At 35.7% G+C, this 12,210-nt stretch overlaps 2 protein-coding genes across 4 annotated transcripts; both read left to right on the top strand.

Annotated features, from left to right (window-relative positions):
- Positions 1 to 3,146, top strand: LOC140887519 (zinc finger A20 and AN1 domain-containing stress-associated protein 8-like). 3 transcript variants are annotated; one of them, XM_073294789.1, is made up of 2 exons: positions 1 to 134; positions 2,325 to 3,146. In XM_073294789.1, the coding sequence occupies exon 2, from the start codon at positions 2,336 to 2,338 to the stop codon at positions 2,843 to 2,845; it is 510 nt and encodes a 169-aa protein (XP_073150890.1). In that variant the 5' UTR covers positions 1 to 134; positions 2,325 to 2,335; the 3' UTR covers positions 2,846 to 3,146. The 3 variants fall into 3 exon arrangements, with proteins under 3 accessions (XP_073150890.1, XP_073150892.1, XP_073150891.1); XM_073294791.1 differs by having other exon boundaries at positions 94 to 214; XM_073294790.1 differs by lacking the exon at positions 1 to 134 and adding an exon at positions 177 to 307.
- Positions 3,147 to 9,069: 5,923 nt separating this feature from the next.
- Positions 9,070 to 12,119, top strand: LOC140890877 (probably inactive leucine-rich repeat receptor-like protein kinase At5g06940). Its single transcript, XM_073299015.1, has 2 exons — positions 9,070 to 11,453; positions 11,539 to 12,119. The coding sequence occupies exons 1-2, from the start codon at positions 9,164 to 9,166 to the stop codon at positions 11,925 to 11,927; spliced, it is 2,679 nt and encodes an 892-aa protein (XP_073155116.1). The 5' UTR covers positions 9,070 to 9,163; the 3' UTR covers positions 11,928 to 12,119.
- Positions 12,120 to 12,210: the final 91 nt, after the last annotated feature.

The raw sequence follows: 12,210 nt of genomic DNA, 5'->3' as shown, positions 1-12,210 counted from the left end.
TGGGCTCGATTTCCAATTATAGAGCCTAATTTTAATTAATACAAAATGAATAGAATCTGAATTAAGTGAACATACAGATACCCTTCTCTGTTTCTCTCCCACCGTCCTCCTCCTCCCTCTTTACCAAATTTCAGGTACAATCAACGCTTTTTAGCACCCTAATTCGTGGATTTCTTTCGAAGTATTTTTATTCAGATTCAGTGATCTGCTTTAGGTTGTGTAAAAATTGAATTTTTTTTTCTTTTTCATAATTTCTCGTGGGTCGAGAAGCAGTGTAAGAATTTTGGTTCGATTTTTGTCAGGATCGGTAAAATTCTTATTCTTTTCGTTTTATCGTAGCGAAAATTTCTATCACGTGTTTTTACTGGGGTCGCTGTTTTTCTTTGTTAATTATCTTCATTTTGCATTAATTCGTTATAGGCGGACATAATCGTTGAGTGTAGATATTTGCTACAAGTTACGATTTTTTATTGAACTGTGGAAAAAAGCTTGTTATTAGGTGTGGACCAAGCTTATTTTGAGAAAAATGGGAACTTTGGATAAATATTTTGGGTACTAATTTTGAAGTTCGATGAGAGACTAGATTTTTTTGGTGTATTTTTTTTTAAAAACGAAGTAGAGTCAATTTTGTTCGTTTTAATTTTGGGATCTGTTATCTATTATCTGGGCTATAGAGATGGTGAGAAGACTTGAAAATCACTTTGTTTTTATCAAAAAATAAAAAATTATTGGAGACCATCATCTGAGTTTTTTCAATTAGGATTTTTTCCCCTCTCAAGAAAGTAAAAGTATTATAGGCTTTTAACTTGTGGGTTCTACATGTTGCATCACATGTGGTACAACGTGATGATTGAATTATCTGAATTAAGTGGAAGAGAAGATTGTTGGTTTATTCCTTTCTATTTTTTCATTTCCCTTTAGAAGGCTATCTGCTAGGTGAGAAATGAAAGTAAATTTTGATGTATACTATCATATACAGTAGGGTAAAGCAACTGGGTGAAGTTATTTTTTCACATGGTTGCCACTTACAATCATGATCATTAAGCTCTTTACTTACAACCGATATTATGTGGTATTCGAGAGTGTGCTGTGTTGTTTTGCACAGACTGTAGCCTTGCTAAGGTTTGTAACGCCTTGATGGGTAGTTTGTATGAGACTTGTTAATTTCAAGTCATGCCATTTGGCACATCAATGAAACTTTATTGTTTTTTCACCTATTCTTTCATCACGAAGTAATTGTATGCTTGGATAGCTGAATGATTGAGTAAATTGGTTGTGGTTTGACGAAAGAAATATATGTTTTTGTAGCTCGAGAATCTATTAATTCGATCATGAATTTTTATCCCAAAGACCGTCTTGGTAGATGTATCAATATCTACAACATGTCACGGATTTTAGTATTATTTCCTGAAGTCAGCAGTCAGTACTTTTTGTATGTCCTTGTGCGTGTGACGAGAATTAGGGTATTTCTTTGACGAGGTTACTTGTGAAGATAATTAAATATGCACGATGCTAGATGGCTAATTTGGGGTTTTTTTTAGTTCTCAACAACTGGTCGCAATATTTCTTTCGGTTATGTTTTAGAAAGCTTGAACTCTGGTATGTTTTATAAACTTGTTTAAGTCTTGTTCAATAACTTTATTTTTGGGTTCATGTTTTTAGTTTTTCGAAGACACCTTTGGCTTCCTTCTAGCTGCTTAATTGCTTGATTGTGCCAGTTATCTAATTCAAATCATGTGAAAAGAATAAGTTTAAATGTTTTTTTGTCTTCCTTCTAGCTGCTTAATTGCTCGATTGTGCCATTTATATGATTCAATCATGTAAAGAGAATAAATCTAAATGTTTTGTGGCTTGTATTTAACCATGTAATATGCTGCACGAGAACAAGTAATTTTGTTCCTTCAAAGGCTGTGTTGGCATGCATGTGAAATTATTTTGCTGGGTGCCCACATATGGTGGCTCAGTAGCCCTTTCTCCTGAATAATAGCTTCGTGAGAGAAGATTGTTGTACTTTTTCATTGTTCTGTTTTTAATAGATTACAACCAGTTTTCGCATTCTCTACATGGAGTGAAAAAGCATGAAGGGAAATAGATAATTCAAAGGGCAGATATGTGTACTGTGAAACTGTGTTACACAGAGTTAATTAAGACCTTAATGTGCATACAGCCGTCAATGGATAATGCAACTGATCGTGCTTTTTTTTTTCTTTATATGTAATTTCCTTCTTGGGCATGGTGATTTTCACCTACTCTAGTTGATCTATTGTTTATTCTCGATACATTTCTTGGATACCTTTTCACAAGCCGTGCATGGTGAATGATAGGACTTGGATTAATGGAGTCTTCCAAGGAAACGGGTTGCCAAGTGCCAGAAGGCCCCATTCTTTGCATCAACAACTGTGGTTTCTTTGGAAGCGTAGCAACCATGAATATGTGCTCCAAATGTCACAAGGATACTGTATTACAACAACAACAGGCAACGCTTGCTGCCTCATCTATTGAGGACATAGTTAACTCTAGCTCAAGCACCATAAAAAACGAGTCTTTTTTAGCTGAAGCAGCGAATGTTGAAGCTGAGTTTAAGGTCGTTTCTCCACAACCATCTTCTGAACTGGCGACGGGTCATGGCTCAGACCTGAAGGTGAAAGAAGGACCAAACCGGTGCACCACCTGCCGCAAGAGAGTGGGTTTAACAGGATTCAGTTGCAGGTGCGGGCATATGTTTTGTTCGGTTCATCGGTACTCTGACAAGCACGACTGCCAATTCGATTACCGGATTGCTGCTCAGGATGCTATAGCAAAGGCAAACCCTGTCGTGAAAGCTGAAAAGCTCGATAAGGTTTAAGAAGTTCATGAAGCAAAGCATGCCGCTTTCCCTTCATAAATCTATGCGTGTTCATTTAAGTTAGTCATGGTCATAATAGGTCGCTAGTACTCGTAAACAGCATGGGTAGAGGCAAGAAATTTGGGAGGAGGGGTGGCTGGTGTGTGGTTGGGGCTGTTTCATTGTGATTTATTGCAGTATGGTAACTCTGGAAATCAGTGTCAGTTGGGTACAAGTTTCTTTGATTTCGTGCATTGTGTAAGATATTTGTTGGTTTGAATGACGTTGTGGAATATGCGAAATTGCGCTCCTTGTTATTCTACATTCTTCTTTGCACATTGATGTTGTATATCCTTCGGTTCAATGATAGAATGTTTGTGGTGTGCTTTTACTGCTTTATACTAATTATGTACGTATTTAATGAATTACATAGTATTTCAGGTGAAACTTATGCTCCACCGGATGATGCACACGCGGATTATCATCATTGTGGGTCTACTTCATTAATGTGGTTTAGTCTATGCTATCCCATTCGGGCAGTGCCCGAATGAAAATCCAACTGCCCATATTTTTTGCAAAAAAAAAAATAAAAAATTGGGCCCTTAGATGCCCATGTGCTCACATAGACTTAACCCATTAATGGGGGCCTCATGTTGAATGAACGCCCATGTGCTCGCATAGATTTAACCCATTAATGGGGGCCTCATGTCGAATGAATGGACTGCCCATTGTCCCTGCCCATTTGCTCGCATAGACTTAACCCATTAATGGGGGTCTCATGTCGAATGAATGAACTACCCATATTGTGAAGACCTAGAAATTTCACATGCATGCATGACCACTTCATCTGAATAATTGCACTACTAAAGCCAAATCAATTCGACTTTGAAGGCTTATAGGAATGAAGACCATTCGTAACCCCCACATTCACCATTATGATTAGTCATTATGAGGCTATTAATGGACCATAAAGCCAAGGTTAATGACACCAATTATTCAGCCATGTAACCCCCATCATAAAGAGTCATTATAACCATGATTAAGGACGTTTATGACCACTTAATTGGCAATAAATGTGTGTCCCTTCAAATGCCCAAAGACCACTATATAAGCACCTCAAAGTTGAGGGAAAATGACACACCAAAACACTCCTCACCTTCAAGATTCGAGCAAGAGAAAGAGTTGCGATTCTCGTACATTTTAGTAGCTGTTTAGTAGAGTTATTTTGTGCAAGTAGTCGAACAAAAAGTGTTGTCTGAAGTATTTTTCTAATCGAGCCAAAGTTTCACGGAAGCACTACCAGGCTTGAAGTAGAAATTCTGCCCATAGCATTCACTCACATTCTCATAGGATTCAGATAAGTGGACTTATGTTTCTGAAGCAATTTTTCGTTCTATGCTTCGTTTGTTATCGTTTTCTTTTATCTCGTATTTTCTGAAAGTATACCTTTGTATGTATATTTCTTGATATAATGTTTGTATACTTATAATTCTTCATAAGTGGGCTTCTATTTATGCTTTTCAAATGATGATGATCTTGTTTCTGAAAATCCGATCGTACACCAATTATTTCGTGTCTTTGATAAGTATCAGATTCATGTTTTTAAGAGTTTCGTTTCATTTGATCGTATTGCATTTGTTCCGTGTCCTTTGAACTATATATGTTTCTTTTGAATGATTCGTTATACTTTGAGATTTTTTGAAACGACACTGTTATGATTTGACTTTGAAGTGGAAAGAAAATATGATATGTTATATGGCCCTTACACGGTGGGTATAAAACCGTTATATGGCCCCTACACGGTGGGTATAAAATCGTTATATGGCCCCCTTCGGTGGGTATAAAACCGAAACAATGGCCTCGCCCCTTAGAGGAGTAACATATAGGGGACATAAAAGCAAACCATGAATAATGAAATGAAGTTTCAGTGCTTTCCATATGTTGACCTTATGATTTTCTTGATATGATTCCTCGAACTGTTTCGAATTCTGTTGGTCTAATGTTTCAATTCCTATTGTGACATATTTTGTAACATGTCACTTTCGAACTCATGTTATATCAATGTTTCGATATTCTCATTTATGAACATCCCCCACTTGCTGAGTGTTTCCCAAAACGCTCACCCCTTACTTCCCTCCCAGATAAGAATGAAGATCAACTAGATGAGGCTGAACAAGACATGTTTTGGGGCTAGTGATGAAGTTTAAAGAAAAGAAGACCTCTAGAATTGTCTTTAAGCTAGTTTCCTTTATATTATCGCTTCCGCACTCATGTTTCGTATTGTAAAGACAATTCTGTTTTATGAAATAGACTGGTTTTGAAAAGATTTGTACTACGAGGCTTGTTGTTTCAATGTTAAATTGTTAACAACGCCGATGTCAACTAGGCCTGTTTTTGGGGCGTGACACATATGCCCATGTGCTCGCATAGACTTAACCCATTAATGGGGGCCTCATGTCGAATGAACGGACTCCCCATGTTCTCGCATAGACTTAAACCATTAATAGGGGCCTCATGTCGAATGAACGGTGGTAGATATTACCGGTTAAAATCTACCACCGGTTAAACTAAAAGAACGGGCCTTTTAGGCTAAAAAATATCTGGAAAAAATGTCCCACTTTGAAAGCTCTTCTGTTCGGAGGCGCAGATAATCTTAAGGATGTAAATGAGTCGAGCCGAACAGTATTAGGTTCGGGCTCAATTCGTTTGATATATATAAGGGCTTGGGCTCGGGTTCGGCTTGAGCTCGGTCCGAGCTTTTATGATAAGATTCGGGCTCGGCTCGTTTAGTGTATATAAATGCTCGAATTCTGCTCGGATTTAGCTTGTTTATCATATTAAACGAGTCTAGCCTGAGTTCGGTTCGTTTTTAGGTTCATTGAGCGAGCTCGTTAGCGAGCTCGTTTTCGAGCTTGTTAAGTGAGCTCGTTAAGCAGACTCATTTTCAAGCTCGTTAAGAGAGCTCTTTTTCGGGCTAGTTAAGCAAATTCATTTCCAGGCTCGTTAAGTAGGCTCGTTTTCTAGCTCATTGGGCATACAACGGAGCTCGAGTTTGATTTTCTCCATTATAATTTCTTGATAAAATTGACTATAACTTGATATACAACCTTACTATAATCTAAAACTTTAACCTCCAACCCAGCCTAATTTCGAAAAAAATCCATCAATTTCATTCATCAAAGTTTTCGATCTTTATGAATTTACAACATCATTACTAACTGCTTAAGTCATGATATATCCCAAAATCTCCGAACTATTACATATCAAATTCTAGATAAAAATTTCAACCACAAACCTTTGGATGCTTCGACATTGTACAAGTTCAATGTGCACTATTTTCTGCTGTATAGTACATAATTGTATTTATCGTTCCAAAAAATTCATCACACAATCAGATAATTAATACTAGAAAAATGCAAGTTTCGGTTCTCTTTTTACCTTTCAAATATAATCTGAAGCTCCCAACTAAAAATGTTAAACCCAAGTTTCGAGTACTTATCCTTGAAAAAAAATCATCATTGTTTATGCTTCGTTCACAAGTAATTATTATAACATATATATTTCTTTTAAATTTCAAAAAAATTTACATTTATTTTAAAATATTTTTAAAAATCACTTCACTATTTTTAACGAGATATAAGGATTATCTGTCACACGATCCGTCAATGTATGAAATATTTTATTTAATGATATTCTACAACTTAATTAAAATGTTGTGCATATACATATATCGAGTTAACAAGTTTTAACTCAAAAAATTTAATATAGACAATTTATAACTTCTTTTAACTAAAATTTTTGAATATAATTCATTTATTATATATAGTTCTAATTTTTGCAAGAAATTTTAAATAAAATTTTTATTTCTATTCGTTAGAAATTTATTGATTGAGTTGTCATTCGTTAGTAATATTGCATATATAAATATTTTATTTATTGTGTTTTTAAGAGCACTTAAACAATGATTTTCAAGTTAAAATAAAAAATACAAACTGTGGCTATGTCTTATGTGTTGTAAATTCATCTTTCTTTCGACAAATTATTGTGTTCTAATCATGTTATTTGCATTAGTATTAATATATTGTATTTGTCCACTCAACATATGAGCTAAGCTTGAGCTTGCTCACAAGCCATATAGCATATTCAGAATATATATAAAAATCAAAATCAACTTAGATAAAGAAACCAAAATCGGACTTGAAAGTCATATAAATTAAATGAATATATTTGTGAGCCTCATAAACAACCCAAGCCCGAGTCCAAGCTCGTGAGCCTCCTAAACGAGCCGAATCCGAGCTCGATTTCCCGAGCCTATTAACAAACATGTTCGTGACTTCACAAGCTAAACATCTTAAGCTCAAGCTCGGCTCGTGAAAATTGTCGAGCTCGAAATCAAGCTCGGGCTCGACTCGATAAACTTAACAAACGAGCTCGAACGAGCTTTTTATCGAGCCGAACTCCGAATAGCTCGCAAACCGTTCGATTTGTTTACATTGATAATCCCATGTCTGTTTTTCTATTTTTAAATTTTTTTTACTAGCTAATATATCTTTTAATTAAACCATCTTTTAGTTAAGCCATTTTTACGTAACAAGTAGTTATTTTGACTTTTATTTGGACCCTTGATTGTAATTAATAATGTATTTTCCCCCTTACAATAAATTGTTTTTTTTAAGATTTCAATTGTTACTGGCCATGTATTGGAAACTGTGTAATCCTGAACAAAGTAAAGTATCAACACTTTTTTGTTTAGATTCTCACCCAAAAGCTGCACTCGTCCAGTTGTCCTCGTTAAAATACAATTTCACTTTGAAAGTCAACTTGTATTTATTGTGTTTATGAGTTATGACATCTAATTGCCTCCAAAAACCCTTCTATACATTATGTATGTTTTATGGAAAAAATCACAATTTTTTTTTTGTTTTTCCAGATTCATATCAATCCACAATCAGTCACACACACATTGCTGCTGTGTTCACAATTCGAGGTATTTTTGGGGAAACAGGTTATTCATCGGTGGTCAGAAAGAAATAAATCGAGAATATTAATTATTAATTTGTTCATTTCAACAATAACATGGTGGCCGGACTTCTAATAAGAATGGTTTGTGATTTTGTCTCCACTTAAAAATGATTCTGTTCATAAAATTTAGGAGAATTTAATTTAGTTTGAAACAGTGTATTTGGTTCAATCACAGAAATGAAAATTGGTGGGAAATCATAAGCATGTGAAATGGAGAGTGGATTTTTGTTTGTATTCCAATTTCTTGTCGTTAACTGAGTCACGGGCCACACAATTATATTTTATTTTTTTGGTATTTTGGACTAATTTTCTACCGAAGAGTGTGTCCCCATATCAATATTATGATACATAAATCTTGTACATATTTCATGGAAAAGTAAAATATACAAAGTAGATGATGCAATAATTGTTTGTAACTTGATTGGAGAATTTACATATTTTCCAATTGATTAAGATATCAAGATTATAACTTAAATTATTTGTCTAATTAATAATAATTTTTGTAAATTTCGGTAAGTGGCCGATCTTAATATTTTCATCTATGACATGTTCTTTAGGATTTAATTTTATCATGGTTGTTGGAAGGTCAAATCTTGGAATCATTTAAAATTTCCATGGGATTCTCTTCTTTTAAGATTAAATATGACTGTTATTGTGAAATCAATGTCACGCCTATAATAATTATTATAATTATGATTGTCAAAAGAAACATATGCCAGAGCAGCAGCCAAAGTTTGTGAGTTATAATATACTCATATTAACGTGAATTTTATCACTAATTATAGGTAATTATTCAGTTTTATGTTTTTTTTATAAAAAAAATTGAACAAGTAATTCTACGAAATGTCATTTATTACTTCAAAAACAAAAAATTCTCATAAAATCGACCTAAGATAAAGTTTATTTCTTATTATAAAATGTTATTTTCTCCTCAACATTTCAATCGGATCGATACAACTAATTGATGTTAAAAAAGATATGAGAACATCTTAAATAAAATATGCTCTTATCACGTGTATCTATGCAAGCATTATACATTACAAAAGATATAATTAATCTACTTAAAATTCATTGAGTCTTGGATGAAATTTGTGAATGAATGTGCATGTCATGATTGACTTTTGTTTTCCTTGTCAATTTTGACGCGATTCCCTCAAAGGTCAAGGTTTAACAATGTACTTTGTCGATATATTTCCATTATTTAATCTTCAAGCCAGAAAACACAACACACTCCACTCCACTTCAATGCTCCATAGTTTTCTATTCATGCATAATTTTTTGTTGTTATTCCGGTAACTGATCGGCATCAGAGCTTCAATGGCGTCAAACTGCAAAATCATTCTATATTTTTCTTGTATTTTCTCATATTTTCTTGTGGGCTCAGCAGTTTCTGAAGCACAAGTGTTGATTCAGTTCAAGAACTCCATTAACGATCCTTTGGATGCTCTCTATGATTGGTCAAACACCACATCCATTCACCATTGTAACTGGACTGGAGTTTCTTGCACAAATGCGCCTCCTTTTTCGATCACTTCTCTTACCCTCCAAAGCTTGAATCTTTCTGGGGAAATCTCGGTTTCTGTTTGTGAACTTGAGAATCTTGCTCATCTTAATCTTGCTGATAATTTCTTTAACCTGCCGATTCCCCTTCATCTCTCTGAATGTGTCTCTCTGGAGACTATGAATCTCAGTACCAATCTCATCTGGGGTACCATCAAAGAACAAATCTCTCAGTTCAAGTCGTTAAAAGTGTTTGATTTTAGCAGTAATCATATTGAGGGAAAAATCCCAGAAAGCATTGGCTCATTGCAACAGCTTAAAGTTTTCAACCTGGGCAGCAACTTTCTTTCAGGTATTGACCCTATGGTTCTTGGAAACTTTACTGAGCTTGAGGTTCTTGATCTGTCTCAAAATCCATTTTTGATTGCTGAGATGCCTGTGGATATCGGTAAACTCGGTAAACTCGAAAAACTTTTGCTGCAAAACTCTGGTTTCCACGGAGAAATACCGGATTTCTTCAAGGGTCTGAAGAGTTTGAAAATTTTAGACATTTCTCAGAATAATCTCACTGGAAAAATCCCCCAAGTTGGGTCTTTTTTCCTTCCAAATTTGGTTTCTTTTGATGTTTCACAAAACAAGCTGGTTGGGTCATTTCCCATTGGGATTTGTGAGGCTAAAGGGCTAGTAAGCCTGAGTTTACATTCAAATTTCTTCAATGGGTCAGTGCACAATGAATATATCAATGAGTGTGTGAATCTTGAGAGGTTTCAGGTTCAGAACAATGGGTTTAGTGGTGATTTTCCATCTTGGCTATGGTCCTTGCCTAAGATTAAGCTCATCAGAGCAGAAAATAACAGATTTACTGGAGAAATACCTGATTCAATATCAGCATCTGCACAATTAGAACAGGTTCAGATTGATAACAATAGTTTCATTAGTAAATTTCCTCCGGGACTTGGAAAAGTTAGAAGCTTGTATAGATTCTCAGCTTCATTGAATGGCTTATACGGTGAGCTTCCTCCGAGTTTCTGCGATTCGCCAGTCATGAGTATCATTAATCTCTCTCACAATTACCTTTCAGGTAGGATTCCTGAGGTGAGGAATTGTAAAAAACTTGTGTCGTTGGCTCTTGCAGATAACGGTTTTATAGGCGAAATTCCAGAATCTTTGTCTGAATTGCCCGTGCTAACATACCTTGATCTTTCCAGTAATAATCTCACTGGTTCGATTCCACAGGATCTAGAAAATTTAAAGCTAGCCCTTTTTAATGTTTCATTCAATCAGCTCTCTGGTAGAGTTCCATCGTCGCTGATTTCCGGCCTTCCTGCTTCATTCTTGCAAGGAAATCCTGGATTATGTGGTCCAGGCTTGCCTAGTTCTTGTTCTGATGACAAAGGAATGAGCAAAGGATTTGGCCTTACTAAATTGACCGTTACCATAATTTCTATTGGTCTAGCTTTTGCGCTAGTGATCTTTGGTTTGGGATTTTACCTCGTGCATCGCTCTTATATGCCAAATTTCGAATCATGTTCTTGGAGATCCGTGTTCTTTTATCCTCTACGAGTTACCGAGCTCGATTTGATCATGTTGATGGATGAAAAGGCAGCTAGTGGAAAAACAGGTGGGATTTTTGGAAGAGTTTATGCTGTCACTTTACCTAGTGGTGAACTTGTTGCTGTTAAAAAGATACTGAAATTTTCGATCCCCTCTTGGAAATCCCTAAAATCCGAGATGAAGACTTTGGCAAAGGTAAGACACAAAAACATAGTAAAAATCTTGGGATTTTGCCAGTCTGATGACTCCATTCTCTTGATATATGAATATCTACCAAAAGGAAGCCTTGGAGACCTCATTGGCAAACCAGACTTCAATATTCCATGGAGCATTCGACTGAAAATCGCTATTGGAATCGCACAAGGATTAGCCTATCTACACCAAGATTATGTCCCACATTTACTTCACAAGAACTTGAAGTCGAAGAATATCCTTTTGGACGATGATTTTGAACCCAAACTCACCGGCTTGTCTTTGGATCGAATTGTTGGAGAAAATGTATTTCACTCAACATTATCGGCAGAATCTGCAAATTCTTGCTATTTAGCACCAGGTACAAGAGTGAATTCAACATCATAATAACATGTAAGCCTCTAGTCTTATTACTGGAATCTTTGACTTGACTCGTTCATTTTTAGAATATGGATACACCAAGAAAGCCACAGAAGAGGGGGATACATACAGCTTTGGAGTCATTTTATTAGAGCTCTTGACTGGGAGGCAAGCTGAAGTAAAAGAATCAATGGAACCTTTTCTTGATGTTGTGAAATGGGTGAGGAGAAAGATTAACATTACAAATGGAGCATCAAAGGTCCTCGACTCGAAGATAGCAAACAACTCTTCCCAACAACAGATGATGGGAGCTCTAGAAATCGCCTTACGTTGCACATCTGTTGTGCCTGAAAAGAGGCCATCAATGTGGGAAATTGTTAAAACACTTCAATGTCTTGACTCAAGAACGACTTTAAGTGTCCAAGATATCGATATTTCTGGCTGTATTGAGTCTGAGAGTTCAGTTCCTCTCTGAACTTTCAAGTGAAGAACATTTGTTTCTGATTGTAAACGCCATTTATTGCGGAGTGCTGTCTTGTTTTGGGAATTCATTGTCCAGTTCATTCTTGTAAAATATCATGTTTTATGTTGCATCGTGCATTAATTGTGAATCTTAGGGTTTTCTATGGAAGCTTTGAATGATAGAAACAAGACGATTCACGGAGAACCGTTGACTTCAGCTATCGGACATGGGTTCAGGGAAAAAGGGGAGAAGTTGTAACCCAGCTCAGTTTGATCGTGTCAAAAAATAAATTTGA

Source organism: Henckelia pumila, chromosome 3 (assembly GCF_033568475.1).
Source record: "Henckelia pumila isolate YLH828 chromosome 3, ASM3356847v2, whole genome shotgun sequence".
In the NCBI taxonomy this organism is placed as follows: domain Eukaryota; kingdom Viridiplantae; phylum Streptophyta; class Magnoliopsida; order Lamiales; family Gesneriaceae; genus Henckelia; species Henckelia pumila.
The sequence above is the reverse complement of the archived record's forward strand: the minus strand, read 5'-3'. Positions and strand labels throughout refer to the sequence as shown.

Bases quoted from the DNA above. Each gene is read 5' to 3' on its own strand.
- LOC140887519 (XM_073294789.1), top strand. From the start codon at position 2,336: ATGGAGTCTTCCAAGGAAACGGGTTGCCAAGTGCCAGAAGGCCCCATT.
- LOC140890877 (XM_073299015.1), top strand. From the start codon at position 9,164: ATGGCGTCAAACTGCAAAATCATTCTATATTTTTCTTGTATTTTCTCA. The intron at 11,454-11,538 runs GTACAAGAGTGA...GTTCATTTTTAG, and splicing joins TTCTTGCTATTTAGCACCAG to AATATGGATACACCAAGAAA.